General features: G+C 31.6%; 1 protein-coding gene across 1 annotated transcript in view; it reads left to right on the top strand.

The window, feature by feature from the left end:
- Positions 1-22,049, top strand: part of LOC133322270 (serine-rich adhesin for platelets-like) — a 31,683-nt gene extending 9,634 nt beyond the window's left edge. Inside the window, exons 6-9 of the mRNA XM_061531281.1 lie at positions 440-4,127; positions 14,772-14,790; positions 17,184-17,294; positions 21,807-22,049. Of these exons, the coding sequence (XP_061387265.1) occupies positions 440-4,127; positions 14,772-14,790; positions 17,184-17,294; positions 21,807-22,049 (4,061 nt within the window). The remainder of the gene's footprint in view (positions 1-439; positions 4,128-14,771; positions 14,791-17,183; positions 17,295-21,806) is intronic.
- Positions 22,050-22,573: the final 524 nt, after the last annotated feature.

The following is a 22,573-nucleotide window of genomic DNA, read 5'->3' as shown; positions in this document are numbered from 1 at the left end:
CCGACGATCAGCAGAAGCAGCAGCATCGGTCAAAAGAAAGAAAATGCCAACCAACAAAAAATCAGGGCAGAAGAAAATTTGAAAACAAGTGATGACGAAGATATAGAACAGCAACAACAACAAAAACATTCAGAACAAGAAGCAGCAACAAATTTTAAAAATTTTGAAAAATTCCAAAATTTTGAAAATTCCGAAAATCGCTTGAGGGACCAAATTTCTTCTAACTACAGGCACCTTGAAGAAAAACAACAACACAAACCCCAAGAAACAGACAGAAATTTCAAAAATTTTGAAAATTTCCAAGATTTTGAAAATTCCGAATTTGGCTCGAAGGACCAAATTTGCTCCAGTGGCCTTCTAGAAGAAAATTTGCTACACAAAATCCGCCAGCAAGAAAAATATTTGAACTCAAGTGAAGATTTGAGATCCCCTCCTCCAGTATTTTATAGTTCCGAATCATCGGAATATTATTCTTCGCCAGTGGTGGAACGCCGAAGTGGTTTCCCCAACTTAATGCAGAATTGTTGGTTCGGCAGGACCTCAAGTGTACCAAATGAATTGCAGCAATTGGGCCGAAGCAAAACAAAGAAATTGAAAAAGTCCCGGACACGGATCCCCCACCCTAACCTCAGCAACTCCCCTCAAAGCGGCGACTCAAGTTCCCCCGAATCAAGTGAAGAGGATTCGAGACTCAAAAGAAGTTCCAGTTGGTGTTTTGAGAATTCATTTTCCCCCGAAGCGAACCTCCAGACCCCTTTCCAATTCTGTCAGACCCCAGAACCTCCTTTGGCCATTAAACATTGCTCGCGATTACATCAATCCTATTATAATTTGGCCCAATTGAATTTTGAGAACGAAGAAGAAGAGCAGCGGGAACAAAAAATGTCCGACAAACGTAGCTCCTCCGACTATGAAACGGAATTGGTTTGCCGTAATAATTTCCTCTTAGATGAGCTATCGGCCCATTATGATAAGACCGCCTCGATTTTAAATGATCGCCCCCAGAGTAAGGAAAAAGAAATGGCGCCCGATGTGGTGGATTGTGTGAAACCCAAACCTCCGACAAGGAGAAGGAAAAATTCCAATTCTTCCAGTCACTCGGAAACGGAAAATCCCGAAGAAGATGCAGAAGCTGTCCAACACGTCCAATTAGTGATACGCAAACCCCCGGCCCGCCAGAAGCGCCAGGGAAAACACGTCGAAGAGAAAACCAATAGTCTGACCCAAGATTTCACCTTCAGTGCCCTTATGGGTCAAACTTCGGGCAAGACATTCGACCAAGATCCGACTATGCTGCGCACCAGCTATGCCCAAAGTTTGGAAAAGTGCAATTTTGATTGTAGGGAGATAAGTAATCCTGATTTGACACGCACACGCACCATGCCCAAGAGACGTTTCCATAGCCAGGCGAATTCCTCGAAAAAGAAAAATTTAGTTTCCTCCACCCCCAACCTGAATGCCTATCAAAATGAAGAGGATCGTGACATCGAGGATGATATGTTTGTCTCCTCCGCCACTAATTCCATGCATCAATTGAACATCAATCAAACCCAAAAGCCATTGGGAATTCTACTGCCCGCCGGCTCAAGGAGTTCCTTTGGTAAGGAGGTTAGTTTTTGCCCTGTCGTCTCGAAATATTCATGGCAGGAACAATCCTCAGAGGAATATCATGATGAGGGAGAGGCGGAGGTACTACCCGCCTCTGAATCCAGTGATGATGAGCTATTGGATAATTGTGATGCCGTGGTCATTAAAAATACCAAAGAAAATGAAATTATTGGCAGTTTTTATAAAGAAAAAGAAGAGCCTGAAGAGTTATCGCTGAAAGAGAAATATAAGGCCGTTATCAAAGAGTTACCTAAATTAATAATAAATCAGAAAAAAGAAGAGAATTCGGGCATTAAAGAGACTAAGAGAGTGGATCAATATGATAGCAGCAACAAAACAACACAACAAATGGTTGAAGAGCATGCCAACAGTGACAACATAAGGGGAGAGAGGCCAAACACAGCATGCCCAAGTGAACAGTATGGCAACAACAACAATAATGTAAACAACAATGAGGGAGAGCCTAACAGCACAACACAACTGTGTGGTGGAGCAAATGAACAACAACACACAAACAAAGCTCTGTTATGTGCTGCTGGCGGCGCTCGTTCAATTACCGAAGACGCTGAGCATGCTCGGCCAACGTATGCAGAGACGACAAGCCAAACAACAACACACAATGAGGGTCGGCAACAACAACCACACACAGGCAAGCCACAGTACAGTGGCGCTCTGCCTAGAGGAGACGAAAACAGAGACAGAGAACACAACACAGAGAGTCAGGTGGCCGAGAGAGCCCACACAAGTGATACTGCTCAGCCGTCTTTACTAATGGCCGTTGTCGAAACCAAACAAGAATTGAGCAATGTAAAACGGGAACGCATGACAAATGAAACACAGGGGAATATGGAGAATGAGAACGCAGACGACGACGATTCAATGTTTATAACCAAAGCAACATTTAGTTTAACAACGAACGTAAACAATGAAACAACATTAAATGTTAATAAAACGGATATTAAGCCATCGCAACAAGAAGAAGCAGAACAACAAGAACGAGCAACAGTCGGCGCAAAATCAGACAAAACAAAACACGGTGACCAACCAATAAATAAGCCTGCAATTAAGCCCACCATTGTTATTGCCCGGCCAATTAGTATCCAATTGCCCATATTATCGGAACCGCCAATTAATCGGGCCCATCACATACTCTACGCCTCCCAGCAGATGTTGGATAAATTCCAAAGGCAACAGGAAACGGAAAAACAACAATATTCGGCCAATAAATCTCAGTCGGTGCAAAATTTGAATAGGATGTCGTCGTCCACGAATTCCATGGCAAATGCCTCTTCCGGTTCCACCGCGAAAATTAACAACAACAATGATATCATGAAATCGAAATTTAAGGCCGATGAAAAACATCCAAATTCCAAGGGTTTCTTATCGCGTTTTGCCAATGGTTTTCGGTTTTCGATGAGGAAAAATAAGAAAACGAAATTAACAAAGGACCCGGAGCAACAACAAGGGGAAGTTAAGGAGGTCGTCACCAAAGAAGCCAACAAAAAATCGAATGGTTCTTCCAAAATGCCTTCGAAATCCTCTTCATCACAACCGGATTACATTTACATACCCTTAAAGGGGCCCTTGCCGGAAAAATATGAAACCGGCTTCTTTGAGTCGCACAAGGAAAACAATAATGGCAATGCTGGCCCCAACACAAATGGCAATGCCGCCGCCACCACAGTGACAAATGGTACTAAAATGTCAAACGCCAAAAAGGGCACAACAAAATCCAACTCAAAGGTAATCGGCAAACCACCCCTACCACCCCAACAACAACAAGCAAAATCTCAAAGCGCAAACTCCACACAACAGCAGCAGCAATCAATTGGAGGCAGCCGTTTTTACACCCAAGAATTACAGCAAACAGCTGATGCCGGCGGTGCCCCATTCACCACCCCCTTGGCTCCCCTCAATCCTCGTGGCAGTACCGAAGATTTCTTGCAAGCAGAACGTTCACATGGCCATGCCCATCATCGTCAGTCCTTTGGCAATAATGAAACGGTCGACAACATGTCCGGCACGAATGTTGTTGTAAACTATGATTTCGGTGTATCGCCGTCACGTGCAACGGTCTCGCAAAAAACTCAAATGTTTAATAATTTATCGCGTAACTCCGCGGCATCCAACAACGGCTCCGGAGGTGAACCCAAAATCGGTTTAATTGAAACAAATTTGGATACCCATGAAACGGTTATAACGGGTAAAACACGTTCGCTCATGAATATTGGACCTAATGCCTCATTGGGTGGTGGTTCGAATAAAAGGCACACCTTGGGTGGCGGCCATAAGGTATCCGGAGGTGGTGACCCCGATGATGATGTTGATTATGATGATAACGATGAAGTTGTTGTACGGCCTGATGGCACAGTTGTTGTTATTAAAAATGCCGGTACGGCTGGTGGGCAAGCGGCCCAAATTGCATCGGTGAGACGTCCACACAAGTCAATGGAATTTTTATTGGATAAAGAGAATCAAAAGGATGTAATGGTAAGTAGAAAAGAAAAAAACAAACTACAACAATAACAACAATAAAAATGAACGAAAAAAATAGTAAGACAAAGATAATAGTTAACAAAACGGAGAAAAGTGTGTAATTGAAGGAAGTGTAAAAAAATAACAACAAAGAAAAAAAGGGAGATATTTTCAAAGAGAGTGAGCAAACCAACAACAACAAAGCGAAAAGAAGTAATTAATGACAAAATAAAGGAGATTTTTCGGAAATGTGAACAAACAAACAACAACTAATGTGAAAGAACAATAACTAGTATAACAAAAAATATAAACAAAACAAGTGTTTAATAGTCAAAAGAGTGTGAGTAATTATTGAAACAGGATAAGACAAGAAAGTGCAAAGCAGCAGCAGTGCTGTGTCATTAACTAAAAAATCATAATTAAGAAAATAAAATAATGTAGAAAATGGTAAAAGGAGAAGGTGTGAAAAATGAAAATAGTAAAATGAGGTGACTTAACAAAAATTTCAAAAATAAAATATCGATGACAAAAAAGGAAGAAAAAAAATAAAAGTAAAAAAATAACAAAGGGGCAAATTAAATAGGAAATATTTTATGAAATAAATGTAATAATTTTAAAAAAATTAATAAAAACTGAATATTAAAAAAAATAATGTTTCAAAAAAAGTGTTTGAGAGAAAAAAAAAACATAAAGAAGGAGGAGACTACTTTAAACGAAAAAAAAATAATAATTATAGTGAACGAATAATGGCGTGAATTCAAAAGAAGATGATAAAAAATAATAACAATAGTTTCAGAAAAATAATCCAAAAAGAAATGGTAGAAAATACTAAGAAAAAAGTAATCCTTAATAATTAATAGTGTGAATAGTGAATTCGGATTAAGAAAGAATGCATAACAAAAAAAATATATTTTTAAAAAGAAATATTGGAAAAGGATTGGTAATAAATATATACAGTGTCAAGTATCAGAATGTATTATCCTGAGAGTGGAAAAAAAAACATAAAGAAGAAGATGCAGAATTTAAATAAAAAATGAATTTATTATAAAAGAATAGTAAAAAAATAGTGATTGAATTAAAACGTATAACATTAAATAAATACGTAAAAATATTGTAAAAAAATAAACTCTTCTCAGAAAAATAAGAGTAAAATTAATACAAAATATTGTTGTATAAAATAAGAAAAATAATAATTTAAAATACATGATAATATAAAAAAATGAATAACAAAAATAATAATTAAAAAATGAAAATAAAAATAAAAATCATTAAATATTAAGAAATTATATATATATATATATATATATAAAGAAATTACATAAAATAATATAATAATATGAATAACAAAATTTATAAAAAAAAAGTCTAGTTTAGGGCCCCTCCCGGATAGTTTTGACATTTTTACCACATGTAGTCCTTGGGGCCCTGATTATAACAGTATTTTTTTCTTGCGGAAATCAGTATTACCGGAGATATGTGCTTCCAAAATTCCGTTTGGACCCTTGTGTTTTCTCATACATTTTTAAAATCCACTAAGGCAATATGGGTATCATTTTAAAGCATTTGAAGCCCTGATTACAAAAATATAATATTCAGTCCATAAAAAAATTACGAGAAAATACAAGGGCCCCAACGGAACTTTCGAGGCCCATATCTCCAGAAATACCAATTTCAGCAATCAGGGCCCCAAGGACTACATGTGGTAAAAATTTCAAAACGACCCGTGAGAGGCCCTAAACTAGTCTTAGACTAAAAATTAAAAATTTATAATAACGAAAAAAATATTCTATATAAATAATTACAAACAAGAAAAACATTTGAAATTAATATGAAAATTATTCAAATAAATAATTGCAAAATTAAAAAAGGGGCTCTATAATAATTAAAGAAGTAATATAAAATATAAAGAAATATAAAAAATGATTTTAGGAAAAATTGTGGATTAAAAAAAAATAACTAAATATAAAATAAAAACATATTACAAAATAATCTTGTACACAAATGGACTCAAAAACATAATCAAAATAAATAATGAAAAAATATTTTATAATAATTAAAAAAAAAAAAAATAATAAAAATATCGAAGGAAAAGAATAACAATAACAAAATAAATAAAAGTAATACAATAAAAAAATAAATAATATACCTATAGGAAAATAATTAAAAAATAAAAAAATAAACTAAAAAATAAAAAAATAAATTAAAAAATTAAAATAATTTGTATATAATTATTTACCTAATGTAAATAATAACAATAATATTTCATAAAATAAAATAAATTATTAAAATAGTAATATAAATAATTAAAAAAATAAAATGAATAAAAAAATAAATAAAAATTTGAAAATTATAATACAAAATTTTTTTATTTAATTTTGTACAATGAAATAGACAATTTAGAATGTGACAATAAAAAAAAAATTATTACAAAAAATAAATTATAAAATTAATTAATAAAATAACAGAATAATTTGTATATACTTTTTTACTTAATATAAATAAAATAGTAATATTTTATAAAATTAAATAAACAATAAAAACATTAATATAAATAATAAAAAAATTAAACAAAAAATAAAAAATAATAAATTTTGAGAATAGAAATCAAATAAATAATTTAATAAAATGACAAAAAAAATAATTTCAAAAATGTTTTCAAATATTATTAAAATATAAAACATGATGCAATAAAATACAAATTCAATTATTAAAAGTAATAGAAAATCAAATATTAAAATTATATATATATATGTATATTTAGGTATATAATAAAAAAATAAATAATAAAAAAATTAAAAAAAATAAAAATAATAAGTTTTGAAAATAGTAATCAAATAAACAATTTAATAAATTGACAAAAAAAATAATTTCAAAAAAGTTTTCAAATATTTATTATCAAATATTTTTAAAATATGAAATATGCTGCAATAAAAAACAAATTCAATTATTAAAAGTAATGGAAAATCAAATATTAAAATTATATATATACCTAAATATTATATATATATATATATATTTAGGTATATATTAAAAACAATAAACTTTTCAAAAATTTAATTAAAATTAAAAAAAATTAATTTCTTATTTTTTAATTTTTTATATTAAATTTTAAATTAAATAAATTGATTTGAATTGAACCCCAAGAAAATGTAATGTTTTGTTAGAATAATTAAAAAAAACATTGTAGAAAAAAAATTAAATTGTAATAATAAATTGAATAAAAACAACAACATGTAATGGAAAAAACAATAATTAATACTAATTCTATTGTGTATAAAGAAATTTTCAATAATAACATTAAGAAATTATTTAAAAAAAAATCTTACAAAAAAAAAAATAAATAAAAAAATAAAAAAATAATACAATTAATAATAAATTAAAAAAAAACAATAAATATTTAATGAACAAAAAACGAAATTATAATACAAAACATAATAAAATTATATAAGATTTGTGATATAATATAAAAAAAATTTCAATACCAAAAAAATATACCTATAAAAAATATAAAAAGTTAAAACTAAAAGTGCCACCATTTTACCAATTTATATTGCTAAATATTAACAAAATGTATTTATAATTAAAGAAAAAAATATAAATATAAAAACATTTTTATTTAATTTACACAAATTTTAAAATATTACTTAATAAAAATTATATACAAATTTTATGTGATTTTAATACAAAGTTAAAACAAAAATTTATAAAGTTTGCTCACAAGTGAAAAATATCCTCCTTCAAAGTGCTACAAAAAAATTAATAAATAAATTAAATAAAAAAATATTAAAATTTAAAATATTCGAATTTATGTATATGCAAGATCATGTTCTCAATTAAATATATATTTTTTAAAACATTTATTTGTACCACGAAATTTTTATTGAAAATATATATTTTTGTATCGATTTTTTTGAATTAAAATATTTAACAATTTTAAAAGAATCCCAATCAGGAATAGTCCCTTAAAAAATCCCCAAGAAAATATCATATTAAAAAATCCACTATTCAGTTAGATTCCAAAATTACTTTATACCATACATAAAGATTTAAAAAAAATATCCAGTGGGAAAAAATTGTTTTTAAAAATCACTTGGACTATAACTTGGGATAGAACCTATAATTTATTATTTTTACATATCCCCTTCTGAGATGTATCCATGACAAAAATATGTTCGGAAAATTAAAAAAAAAAAAAAATAAATAAAATAAAATAAAAAAATAAAAAAAATTACGCCTTAGTTGGAGCATAAAAAATACACTTAAAAACCAGTGAGCGGAGGAGCAGTATAGTCGGACGGGGCCGACCATATAATACCCTACACAACTTCCACGAAAATCTAACTTTGCGTTATTTGCACCCTCTTGAAACCTGACTAAAGGTCAACAAATATTACTAATATTCCGTAGAAGAGGGTCATACTTGTCCAGATTCTCTTTACCGTGGGTTATGATGTGATGTTGGGCTTTCAATTGTGGCCTATAGATCGACTCAAAAAAAAAATCGACTAGGACCAATATTTCACGGCGTTACAAACTTTTGGGTCTGCACAAAGCTATAATACCCTGACAACATAGCTCTGTAGGGTATAATAAATTTATTTTTTTCATTATGATCATTACCTAAGAAAAATTATTTATTTTTGCTCGAAGGACCAACATTTTCTACACATCCCTTAGAGCTTCATGCATAATTGAATTATTATATTTACTTCACAATTATACACCAAAAAAACCAGGACAAAAGAAAAACGAAGAAACTACTCCTCGTTAGCTTTACAACAAATGCGATTAACCCCCAGAAAGCACACAAACACACTCACACAACCATCCATACTTCCATCCAGACAAAAAAAAAAAAAAAAAAAAACGTTGAACTCCCCTTAAATGAGGTCCTCCTTGTTTACAGCAGGAGGTTCTGCCAACAGCAGCAGTAGCACTGCCATTAGTTTTCGTTGTTGTTGTTGTTGTAGTGCTAATATTTAGCAGACAACATAAAAATGCCGTTGACATTTGTATTGTTGTTGTAGTTTTCTACGTGCCAGAAAAAAATGGAATTCCAAAACAGAAAAGGACAATGAATGAAGGATGAGAATAACTTCTTCGGTAGCAAAAGGACTAAATGTTCTGAATTTTAATATTTTCTGTTTCTTTCTTTGCTTCTACACTATCCTTCTTCTTCCTTTTTAACTTTGTTTTCTACTATTATTTGCCTTTTTGGGTTCATTATAACTATCCCCAAATGGAGTCCTCTTTCCTTTTTTTCCTCCAGCTCCTCCTTCTCACTCCCCACAATCTCTTTCCTAGCGTGTACTTTATTATCCTTTATTTTGGCACATTTATTTTATATTCTCTGCTCGTGTGTTTTTTGTATTTTTTTTTTTTTTTTTGGCACAATCGTAACGTGCCCGAATATTTTTTTTTTTTGGGATTTTTTTCTGTTATGTCGTTCCATCGTATTATCATCATTTGTTTTATTTTTATGTGTGTTTTGTCCCCGGTTTCCTTTTGTGCTGTTATTTCTGGGGGGTAGAGTTTGATATGAAGAGCCTTTAATTTAAGCTATTTTGGGTGTGTTGCTTTCGAAATCCTTATGGGAATCACATCCCTAAACACAGCAATGGAATATATGTGTGTAAGAGAATTTAACTAATTTGGGGAGGGTCAATGGGGTGAAGAAAAACTGGGAGTTTAACTGCAGGACATTGACGCCTTTAATAAACTTTGTGACTTTAATGGAGAATAATTAAGGCGTGTATAAGGCGTAGATTTTTTTTAAATATTTTTCCTGAGGTCCTTATAAGGCGTGGATTTTTTAAATAATTTTTTCTGAGGTCCTTAGAACGTGTAGATTATTTAAATATTTTTTTCTGAAGTCCTTAGAAGCCGTGGATTTTTTTAAATAATTTTTTCTGAGGTCCTTAGAAGGCGTGAATTTTTTAAATAATTTTTTTTGAGGTCCTTAGAAGGCGTGGATTTTTTAAATAATTTTTTCTGAGGTCCTTATAAGGCGTAGATTTTTTAAATAATTTTTTCTGAGGTCCTTATAAGGCGTGGATTTTTTAAATAATTTTTTCTGAGGTCCTTAGAAGGCGTGGATTATTTAAATAATTTTTTCTGAGGCCCTTAGAAGCCGTGGATTTTTTACATAATTTTTTCTGAGGACCTTAGAAGGCGTGGATTTTTAAAATAATTTTTTCTGATGTCCTTAGAAGGCGTGGATTTTTTAAATAATTTTTTCTGAGGTCCTTATAGGGCGTGGATTTTTTAAATAATTTTTTCTGAGGTCCTTATAAGGCGTGGATTGTTTAAATAATTTTTTTCTGAGGTCCTTATAAGGCGTGGATTTTTTAAATAATTTTTTCTGAGGTCCTTATAAGGCGTGGATTTTTTAAATAATTTTTTCTGAAGTCCTTATAAGGCGTGGATTTTTTTTTAAATATTTTTTTCTGAAGTCCTTATAAGGCGTGGATTTTTTAAATAATTTTTTTTAATAAATTTCTGAGGTCCTTATAAGGCGTGAATTTTTTAAATAATTTTTTCTGAGGTCCTTATAAGGCGTGGATTTTTTTTTAAATATTTTTTTCTGAAGTCCTTATAAGGCGTGGATTTTTTAAATAATTTTTTCTGAGGTCCTTAGAAGGCGTGGATTTTTTAAATAATTTTTTCTGAGGTCTTTAGAAGGCATGGATTTTTTTAAATAATTTTTTCTGAGATCCTTAGGCGTGGATTTTTTAAATAATTTTTTCTGAGGTCCTTATAAGGCGTAGATTTTTTTAAATAATTTTTTCTGAGGTCCTTATAAGGCGTGGATTTTTTAAATAATTTTTTCAAGGGTCTATACAAGCCGTGGATTTTTTAAATAATTTTTTCACGGGTCTATACAAGGCCTGGATTTTTTTAATAATTTTTTCAAGGCTCTATCTGAGGCGTTGACTTTTTAAATAATTTTTTCAAGGGTCTATCTGAGGCGTGGATTTTTTTAAATAATTTTTTCAAGGGTTTTGTTTTTTTGTTCTTAAATACCGGAAACAAGATGACCAGGTAGTAGAAAGAGAAAATAAATCTGAGAATCATTAATGTTGACACATGTCGCCAGACAATTAATTTTGTTTTTATTTATTTATGAAAACATAAAAGTGACACCAAAAGAAGGGACCGGATGTCAGCGAAGGGAAAGGGTCATAGGTAAAGATTTACACTCAAGGAAAAATTTGTATTTTATGTGTAACATAAAATATTTATGTGTAACATAAATATTCAGGAGGTGAGGAGAAATTCCCAAATGACCCTTGTGTTTATATGGGTGTGTGTGAGTGTGACTGTGTTTGTATATTTTCCCATTACAAGTGACTAAATTACCCAACAAAGTGTTACTGATTATTGTGCGACATTTATTTTTTTTTTCAAGTACCCTCCAGAATCGCAATTCAATGTCAACAAAATAAGGGGAGGCCCCTCAATCCCCTCTTCACTTAATGTGTGGACAATAGCGGAACCATAATGCAATCATCTTCGACAATAGCCGATTTCAATGCTGTTTGTCATCTGGTGTGTGTGTGTTTATGTGAAAATGGAAGTGTGAACATTTCGATCGAAAGGCTACTTGAGGGGAATCCATAAAAAATATGTCAATAATAATAAAAAAATAAATAAACAAAAAAAGAACATTATTCGGAAATTGTTTATCATAGCATGTAGAAGAAGAAATATGAAGATGAGTATTATTGAAATCATTTTCTTTTTGCTACAATTTTCCACAGCTGCTAAAAAAATATTCATTAAAAAGAATACGACATGAGTCGTCGATGTTTTGCAGTCATCCATTTATGTGGGTGGTTTTAATTTTGAAAAATTGAAATTGAAACAAAAAAATTGAGAAGACAAGACAACACTTGAAAGGAAAAATCAAGTGTCATAGACATCTGTTGACTGTTTGCCAGCTGTTGTAATTGCGTGTTTTTTTTTTTTTTTTTTTTGAATTGGAAAAAGTCGTGGATTAATTAAAATTTCAATATTTTCTTTGTATAGAGAATTTTTAAATGGCAGAAAAATAAACAAAGGTGGGATCAATGGTCAACTGATCTTCCAAAAATATATACTAAAAAATCCACGCCTTGTATAGACCCTTGAAAAAATTATTTAAAAAAATCCACGCCTTGTATAGACCCTTAAAAAATTATTTAAAAAATCCACGCCTTGTATAGACCCTTAAAAAAATTATTTAAAAAATCCACGCCTTGTATAGACCCTTAAAAAAGTTATTTAAAAAATCCACGCCTTGTATAGACCCTTGAAAAAATTATTTAAAAAATCCACGCCTTGTATAGACCCTTGAAAAAATTATTTAAAAAATCCACGCCTTGTATAGACCCTTGAAAAAATTATTTAAAAAATCCACGCCTTGTATAGACCCTTGAAAAAAATTATTTAAAAAAATCCACGCCTTGTATAGACCCTTGAAAAAATTATTTAAAAAATCCGCGCCTTGTTTAGACCCTTGAAAAAATTATTTAAAAAATCCGCGCCTTGTATAGACCCTTGAAAAAATTATTTAAAAAATCCACGCCTTGTATAGACCCTTGAAAAAATTATTTAAAAAATCCACGCTTTGTATAGACCCTTGAAAAAATTATTTAAAAAATCCACACCTTCTATAGACCCCAGAAAAAATTATTTAAGAAATCCACACCTTGTATAGACCCTAGAAAAAATTATTTAAAAAATCCACACCTTGTATAGACCCTTGAAAAAATTATTTAAAAAATCCACACCTTGTATAGACCCTAGAAAAAATTATTTAAAAAATCCACACCTTGTATAGACCCTTGAAAAAATTATTTAAAAAAATCCACGCCTTGTATAGACCCTTGAAAAAATTATTTAAAAAATCCACGCCTTGTATAGACACTTGAAAAAATTATTTAAAAAATCCACGCTTTGTATAGACCCTTGAAAAAATTATTTAAAAAATCCACGCCATGTATAGACACTTGAAAAAATTATTTAAAAAATCCACGCCTTGTATAGACCCTTAAAAAAATTATCTAAAAAAATCCACGCCTTGTATAGAGCCTTGAAAAATTTTTTTAAAAAATCCACGCCTTGTATAGACCCTTGAAAAAAATATTTAAAAAATCCACGCCTTGTATAGACCCTTGAAAAAAATATTTAAAAAATCCACGCCTTGTATAGACCCTTGAAAAAATTATTTAAAAAATCCACGCCTTGTATAGACCCTTGAAAAAATTATTTAAAAAATCCACGCCTTGTATAGACCCTTGAAAAAAATTATTTAAAAAATCCACGCCTTGTATAGACCCTTGAAAAAATTATTTAAAAAATCCACGCCTTGTATAGACCCCTGAAAAAAATATTTAAAAAATCCACGCCTTGTATAGACCCTAGAAAAAATTATTTAAAAAATCCACACCTTGTATAGACCCTTGAAAAAATTATTTAAAAAATCCACGCTTTGTATAGACCCTTGAAAAAATTATTTAAAAAATCCACACCTGGTATAGACCCCAGAAAAAATTATTTAAAAAATCCACACCTTGTATAGACCCTAGAAAAAATTATTTAAAAAATCCACACCTTGTATAGACCCTAGAAAAAATTATTTAAAAAATCCACACCTTGTATAGACCCTTGAAAAAATTATTTAAAAAAATCCACGCCTTGTATAGACACTTGAAAAAATTATTTAAAAAATCCACGCCATGTATAGACCCTTGAAAAAAATTATTTAAAAAATCAACGCCTTATATAGACACTTGAAAAAATTATTTAAAAAATCCACGCCTTGTATATACCCTTAAAAAAATTATCTAAAAAAATCCACGCCTTGTATAGAGCCTTGAAAAAAATTTTTAAAAAATCCACGCCTTGTATAGACCCTTGAAAAAATTATCTAAAAAATCCACGCCTTGTATAGACCCTTGGAAAAATTATTTAAAAAATCCACGCCTTGTATAGACCCTTGAAAAAATTATTTAAAAAAATCCACGCCTTGTATAGACCCTTGAAAAAATTATTTAAAAAATCCACGCCTTGTATAGACCCTTGAAATTTATTAAAAAAAAAAATCTCCCATATTTCTCTCATTCTTCTGCCAGATAGTATAATCGTATTTTTTATGATTAATTATATGACTCAATTAAACTTTCGCTTCCTTTTTTTTGTTTTTGAAAATAATTTCCCACAAATGTAATAAAACACATTTTTTAATAACTTACATAGACTGAGATTATGACCCACCAAAATTGGGAGCAAAATGAAAAAAAAATAAAAATATTTGTTTAGGGGTTTTTTAGAAAGTACTCAAAAAATTATGTTTTTAAACTTCCGCCTGGAGAATTTAATTGCAAACCACAATCAAATATTTTCAAATTTTTTTTGGTATCCAAAAATAAAAAAAATATGTTAGGGGCTCTTGCGCAACAACAATTATCGTCAAATTATGGCATTTGATTATTTTATTTATTTTTTCTTTTTTTTTTTTGGATATCAACAATTTGTGTTCAACTATTTTTATTGCTTATTTAGTTTTTTATTGTTGTAGTTTGTTGTTGTCACTGTTTGTATTTTTTTTATTTATTTTCAAATACTAATCCAAAAAAGACATTTAAGGCCGCCTTGTCTATCTCTAATATGTTAATTAATATTCGAAACATGTTTCCACCATACAGTCATTGCCACGATGACTGGGTAATGGGTTAAATAGATAAGTTGTGTATGTGGAGGTTATTCGATTTTAGAATCGGAATATTTGTTAGAAAAGTTAGAAACCTAGAAAAAAAATATTTTTAAAAAATCCATGCCTTGTATAGGCCCTTGAAAAAATATTTTGAAAAAATTATATAAAAAATCTACGCCTTATGTAGACCTCCGAAAAAAATTATTTATAAGATCTAAGCCTTATATAGGCTTCCGAAAAAAATTATTTCAAAAATCTACGTCTTATATAGGCTTCCGATTTCTTCTTTAAATCTACGCCTTATATAGGGTTCCGATTTTTTTTAAATCTAAGCCTTATATAGGCTTCCAAAAAAATTATTTCAAAAATCTACGCCTTATATAGGCGTCCGATTTTTTTCAATCTCATATTAGCTTTCGAAAAAAAATATATAAATAATTTACATCTTATATTTAAAAAAATCCACGTCTTGGATGGACCCATGAAATAATAATAATACAAAAATCCACGCCTTATAGAATAAATTCTTTCCTGCAAATATCCACCATTCTCATGGTATCCTTTCCCAAACCCCCACCACCACTTCATCCTCCTTCCTTTTGTGATTTATTTTTTTAATTTAATTCACTTAATGGCTCTACGAACAGAACTCGGAAAACAAAGCCATATCAATTCAATTATAGTGGCGGAACTGACAGCCATTATTATTACAGTAAATAATATTTTCAAATAAATTGCTTTCTTCTTCAGCAGTTTCAAGGACACAGGATAATAAAAATTAAGTGTAATGACTAATAAGGATAAATGACATTAAGAAGAGATATGTACTTCGTTATAAAGTAAAATTATGATGGAAGAGGTGTGGATTTTTTAAATAATTTTTTCTGAGGTCCTTATAAGGCGTAAATTTTTTAAATATATATATTTTTTTAAATTTCTAAGGTCCTAAATATTTTTTTAAATAAATTTCTGAGGTCCTTATAAGGCGTAGATTTTTTAAAGAATTTTTTCTGAGGTCCTTATAAGGCGTGGATTTTTTAAATAATTTTTTTTAATAAATTTCTGAGGTCCTTATGAGGCGTAGATTTTTTAAAGAATTTTTTAATAAATTTCTAATGTCCTTATAAGGTGTAGATTTTTTAAAGAATTTTTTTCTGAGGTCCTTATAAGGCGTAGATTTTTAAAATATATTTTTTAATAAATTTCTGAGGTCCTTATAAGACGTAGATTTTTTAAAGATTTTTTTCTGAGGTCCTCAGAAGGCGTAGATTTTTTTAAAATTTTTGTTCTGAGGTCCTTATAAGGCGTAGATTTTTTAAAGAATTTTTTCTGAGGTCCTCAGAAGGCGTAGATTTTTTAAAATTTTTGTTCTGAGGTCCTTAGAAGGCGTAGATTTTTTAAATATTTTTTTCTGAGGTGCTTATAAGGCGTAGATTTTTTAAATATTTTTTTTTAATAAATTTCTGTAGTCCTTATATGGCGTAGATTTTTAAAAACACTTTTTTTAATAAATTTCTGAGGTCCTTATAAGGCGTAGATTTTTTAAATATTTTTTTAAGGCGTAGAATTTTTAAATATTTTTAAGGCGTAGATTTTTTATTTTTTTTTTTAAAGTCCTTATAAGTCGTAGATTTTTTAAATATTTTTTAAGGCGTAGATTTTTTAAATATTTTTTCTGAGGTCCTTATAAGGCGTAGATTTTTTAAATATTTTTTTTCTAAGGTCCTTATAAGGCGTAGATTTTTGAAATATTTTTTTTCTGAGGTCCTTATAAGGCGTAGATTTTTTTTACTATTTTTTGCTGAGGTCCTTATAAGGCGTAGATTTTTTAAATAATTTTTTTTAATAAATTTCTGAGGTCCTTATAAGGTGGGAATTTTTTTACATTTTTAAATAATTTTTTTAATAAATTATAAGTTGGGAATTTTTTAGGAATATTTTTTTCACATTTTTAAATATTATTTTTAATAAATTTCTGAGATTCTTATAATGTGGGAATTTTTTTAGGAAAATTTTTTTCAGATTTTTATTTAATTTTTTCCCTGGAAATTGGTTTGTTCAATTTTTTTAGCTGATTTAATTTATGTGATTGTTGCCTAGTCCACCTTTCGCTTTTTAAAATGCCATATTCAGCATTTTTGTAAAATAGCAACAACTACATTCAACAACAATACACATCTTCATTTAAGGAATTTTGTTTCGAAAGAGAATTGTTTTGAGTGACTTTTTCTTTTCATGTTTTGTTTTTTATGATGACGTTTTCATTAAAAACTTTCTTTACAAATAGAAATAAAAAAATATTTTAATAGAAATAAAAACACAAGCAACGCACAATCGCAAATCGCACCTTAGCTATGACAGACATTATTCAATGTTTTTTCTAAGCGTTTTTTTTTTTTCATAGTATTTTGCAAAACGTGTAGTCAATCGTCGTCGTCATCTTCATCATCATCACCATCGCACCATGTTTGACTTTAATCCACAATGTCCCCCCTTCCCTTCCCGTTCCGCCACAGTATGTCAGATGAGGTACTAGGTGTGCTAGAGCTGAATAAATCTCATAAGATTTGAAAAAATTAATAGAAAAAAATCTATCTATATAGAGTCATAGCTGATGTCACCCCGTTTAAGTCGGATTTTTTCTACTTCACAAGCAAACAAAAAAAAAAAAAAATAGTCAGGTTTTATAGACAAGTTTTTTTTTTGCCTTAGCCTTACATCTGCTTTGCGATTAGCGTTTCGTTTTCATTTTCAATTTTATAAATAATTTTTTTTGTATTTTTTCTGGGATTTTTTTTTCTGTGATTTTTTTTCTCTGATTTTTTTTTTCGTGTAGCTATAATTCATTTTTTTTTTAATTTTGCTTATTGTTATAAACAATATATAATTATAATTAACATTTCAGTCAGATGATAAATGTGTGAAGATTTGCAAATTAATATTAAAATCGAATTTTTTGTTGAAAAAAAAAATATTTAAAAAAATTAAATTTCAATAGAAAAATATTTTTAAAAAAATTTTAAAAATATTTTTTAAAAAATTTAAAAATTTTTTTAAAAAAAATTTAAAAATATTTTTTAAAAAATTTAAAAATATTTTTTAAAGAAATTAAAAATATTTTTTAAAAAATCCACGCCATATGTTCGAGCCTTAAAAATAATTTTTAAAAATTCTCCACCTTTGAATAATCCATAAAAATAATTTTTAAAAAATTCTCGCCTTATGGTAACTTCCTTACCTTCCGTAAAACCTCTAAAAATATTTTTTTAAAAATCATTGTCATTAAAAATAAATAAAAAGCTATTAAATATTTTAACAATGTCATCATTGGGGGTATTGGAAAAAAAAAATAAATAATAAAATAAAATAGCAAAAAAAAATGTTATTTATATTTGTCCAACTGATTGAATTCACATGTAAACAAGATCTGCTGCACCCCACACCATCGCACCTCTAATGCTAAAAGCTAAGCAATTGGAAAAAAATGTTTTTAGCAAATAAAAAAGAAAAATAAATAAATAGTAAATAAATAAAAAGCCATGTAAATAAAAAAGAAGACAATTATTTGCGAGAAGAGATACAGTGGTAGAAAAGGAATATTATTCAGTCATAGTCGTAGATTTTTTTAAAAATATTTTTTAGGGTCCAACAGCACGAGTAAATTTTTTAAAAATATTTTTTAGGGTCCACCAGTAGACGGTGAATAAAAAAAAATATTTTTTTAATGACCAGAATCCTTAATTTGAAAAAATATATATTTTTTTCATGACCAAAGCAAGGCTTGAATTTTTAAAAAAATATATTTTTGATGACCGACATATGCGAAGATTTTTTTTTTTAATATTTTTTTTCAATGACCAATTTTTTTTCTTTATATGATGATTATTATTTTTCCCCAGCATTTCAATAATTTCATATTTTATTTTTTTCAGGTAAGTTTCCTGTGTTTTTAATTGAAAATATCCCTTACATTGCGTTTGTGGTGAGTCCCCCCATCCTCTTATTAGATAAGTTTATGTTCACGAAGTCCAATTTAATTACGACTTGCGAGGATTTCCAGAGAATTACAAATAAAAATTTCCAAAATTTTATTTTGGAAGTCGTTGAACTCCGAACAAGTAACTTTAAATGCAAATACGCCAAAAAGTTGGTATTCATGGTTGCCTCTGATGAGCCTTGAAGTAATAACTTTAAATGCAAATATGTCAAAATTACAAAAAAATATGCTTCCAAATTGTCCATATATCCAGAAGGATGAGTCTCAGAAAGAAGCTCATCGTCTATAATGAAAGAAAGAAATTGAGTTACTAAAAATTGTTCTTACTTACTTCGCTGACTTGTGCCGGAACTTTCGTTCCATATGCCGAGCTTAAAAAAGATTTCCAAGCGCGTCGGTCTTGTGCGCATCTCCTCCAATTTGAAAGGCCATGTTCCATGATGTTGTTTCCAACTTGGTCTTTCCATCTTATTCGAGGCCTTCTACAGGTTCGCTTTTATATGCCTTTTGGGCTGGGGCATCTTCATCCACTCTCACAACATGATCTAGCCAACGTAGTCGCTGCAGCTCAATACGTCTAACAATGTCCGAGAATAGCTGGTACAGTTCATGGTTCATGTGACGGCGATATTCACCAGCCCATAGATCTTTCGGATAATTTTTCTCTCAAACACTCCAAGAGCTGCCTCATCTGCTAATGCCAGTACCCATGCTTCAGATCCATATAACAGCACGGGTAGTATCAGCGTCTGGTAGAGTGTGAGTTTGGTCTGGCGGGAGGTGGCCTTGCTTTTGAGTTATTTGCACAGACCATAGTAGCATCTGTTGGCAATCACAATCCTTCTCCAAATTTCAAAAGAGATGTCATTCGTTTTATTTGTGGCCGTACCAAGGTATATAAAGTCTTTGACTACCTCGAAGGTGTAGTTCTCAAGTTCCACAATTGGTTCGAGTCTATTGGACGTCTTGCGTGTTGATACAATCAGCTTAGTCTTCTCGCCGTTTACTGGCAGACTCCTTCTCAATTTGTTCAAAGGTGGCTGTTACCGCTCGCAATGTTCGACCCATTATATCGATGTCATCGGCTTAGGCGAGTAACACGTGTTGTTTGGTGTACAGAGTGGCATTTCTGTTCACCTTTGCGTCTCGTATGACATTTTCCAGCAGGATGTTAAAAATATCACACGACAAACGGTCCCCTAGTCTGAATCCTCGTTTGGTATTAAAGGGCTCAGAGAGGTCCTTTCCGACTTTAATTACTGATCTTGTGCCTGTTAAAGTTATCCTGCATAACCGTATTAATTTTCCAGTAATGCCGAACGTAGACATGGCTTTAAACCCCTCTGAACGGATAGTGCTGTCGAATGCGACTTTATAGTCGAATGGAATGTGTCGATGTGTTTTTCGTGGGGTTTTTCCAGGATTTGGCGCAGAGTGAAAATCTGATTAATGGTGGATTTGCACAGGTCTGAAGCCGCATTGGTATGGTCCAATAATGTCATTGACCATTGGCTTCAGTCGTTCACACAGCACGCTGGATAACACTTAATATGAGATGGGAAGGTGACTTATTCTTCTATAGTTGGCACATATCGTCTTGTCAACTTTTTTGTGCACGGGACACAGGATGCTGAGGTTCCAATCATTGGGTATGCATTCCTCTAGTCAAATTGTACTAATCTGCTGGTGCATGCTCCTTACCAGCATCTGACAACCAGTTTTGAATAATTCGGCTGGTAACCCATCGGCACCAGCTGCTTTATTGTTCTTGAGCCGATTAATTGCTATTCTGACTTCATCATGGCTAGGTGGTATACACTCTATACCGTCATCTATTATTGGTTCTGGGGTATCCTCTTCACCGTCACTATTTCATACCAGAAGCTTTTCAAAATGCTCCCTCCAGATCCTCAACACCAGGTTTCCTTCTGTCACCAGGTTTCCTTCTTCATCTCTAAAGGATCATATGCCTGTACCAAAACCTTCGGTTTGGTATTTTACCCCTTGGTAAAATTTCAGGACTTCATTCTGACTCCTGTACATCTCGATTTGCTCACGCTCACGTTTTTCTTGTTCTTTCTGTCACCAGGTTTCCTTCTTCATCTCTACAGGAAGATGTGCCTGCACCAAAGCATTACATGTTGCTACTGTCTGCAGGGTTGCCCTAAATGCTGCGTTTTTCGCATCAGTAGCATTATGACACTCCTGATCGTACCACGGATTTCTTGATGGTGGTCTTTGGTACCCAAGTTTTGCTTTTGCTGCGGGGCTTTGTAGGGAGTGGGTAATTTTCTGCCCCCCCCCCCCCCCCCCTATGCTTCTATATTATTATCGGACAAGGGGTACTTTCGTCAACAGTTCTGTAAGTTAAGCGGACTAGGCTTCTGCTATCTGTTGTGTTTTTGCAGCTTTTCGACATCAAATTTTCGTGTTACATTAAGACGGGTGCGTACCTTGGCTGCTACAAGGTAATGGTCCGAATCGATATTCGCTCCTCGGATCGATCGGTAGTCTAAAACACTGGATGAATGCCTTCTAAAACACTGGATGAATGCCTTCCGTCTATATCACAACATGATCTATTTGATTTCTCGTTGCTTGATCAGGAGAAATCCAGATGACCTTGTGTATATCGAGATGCTTGAATCTGGTGCTGCTATTTACCATGTTTTTTTCTGCCGCGAAGTCAATCAACCTCAAGCCGTTGTCTGATGTTTCTTCAAGAAGGCTGAATTTTCCGACGGTGGGGCCAAAGATTTTTTCCCTTTTGATTTTTGCATTAAAATCTCTTAGCAGAATTTTAATGTCATGACCAGGGCAACGGTCATTTGCCGTTTTACGAACGCCTAGTAAAATATGTCTTTGGTCTATTCACCGTTATCTTCGGTCGGAGCATGGGCGCAAATGACCACTGTTCACTACTTTAAGACCACTGTGTTCACTTACCCCTTCCATTTCAACCTGTTTTGTCTTCTGCCACCTCTTCACCGTCTTCCGCACGATTTTGTGTCCCCCTTTCCATGTTGACAGCAAACAATCAAATCGCAAAGCAAGCAATCGGCAACATCAGCAAACAGCCAGCAAGCCAAGGTAGCCAAACAGGCAGGCAGGCAGGCAGGCAGGCAGGCATGCAGAGTCCCCAACAAAAACTGTCAATACAATTTTTTGTTTATGGGCAAACAAATACAGGAGTCACAGCAGCACAAACAGCAACACAACAACAATAGCAACTCTAACAAATCCAAACAAGATCAATCTGTAAACAATGAATAGTAAATGGGTAAATAGTAGTAAATGTTTGTTGTTGTCGTTTGTTGGTATTCTCTTTCCATTCCAAAGCAATAACAATAATGGTTGTTGTGAGCCGTCAAATGGTTGGTGTTGTTTGTTGTTGTTTGTTGCTGTTGTTGTTTAAGCGCAGATAAGAAATTAAATTGCAAACAGGCGCACACACTCAATCAAACACACATTGCGACGACTCCCTCTCTCATTCTCACTCGTGTGTTAATGTTCTTTGGTCGGGCGACCCAGTGGCATAGAATTCGGGAATTACCGTGCCTTCCTACCTTTCACAAATTTAATCGACAATTCATTTAGTTGTGTGATTTTAATTTTCACACCAACACCTTCTTCCTCCTTCTGCCGTCGTCACCTCCTCTCTCACTCTCTCGTTGTCCAGTAAATTTCACAGTGGGATAGATGACGATGACTCGGCCTAAGGCTAGCACTAACAATAATAATGTATACAATTGTGTAAAGTAAAATAACAATAACAACATTTTTATGGCAAAAAATTC

Source organism: Musca vetustissima, unplaced genomic scaffold, assembly GCF_032173495.1.
Source record: "Musca vetustissima isolate MV318-11 ecotype Yass unplaced genomic scaffold, APGP_CSIRO_Mvet_v1 utg57338, whole genome shotgun sequence".
NCBI classification, from domain to species: Eukaryota; Metazoa; Arthropoda; class Insecta; order Diptera; family Muscidae; genus Musca; species Musca vetustissima.
Note: the sequence above shows the minus strand (reverse complement) of the source record. Positions and strands in the feature narration are given on the sequence as shown.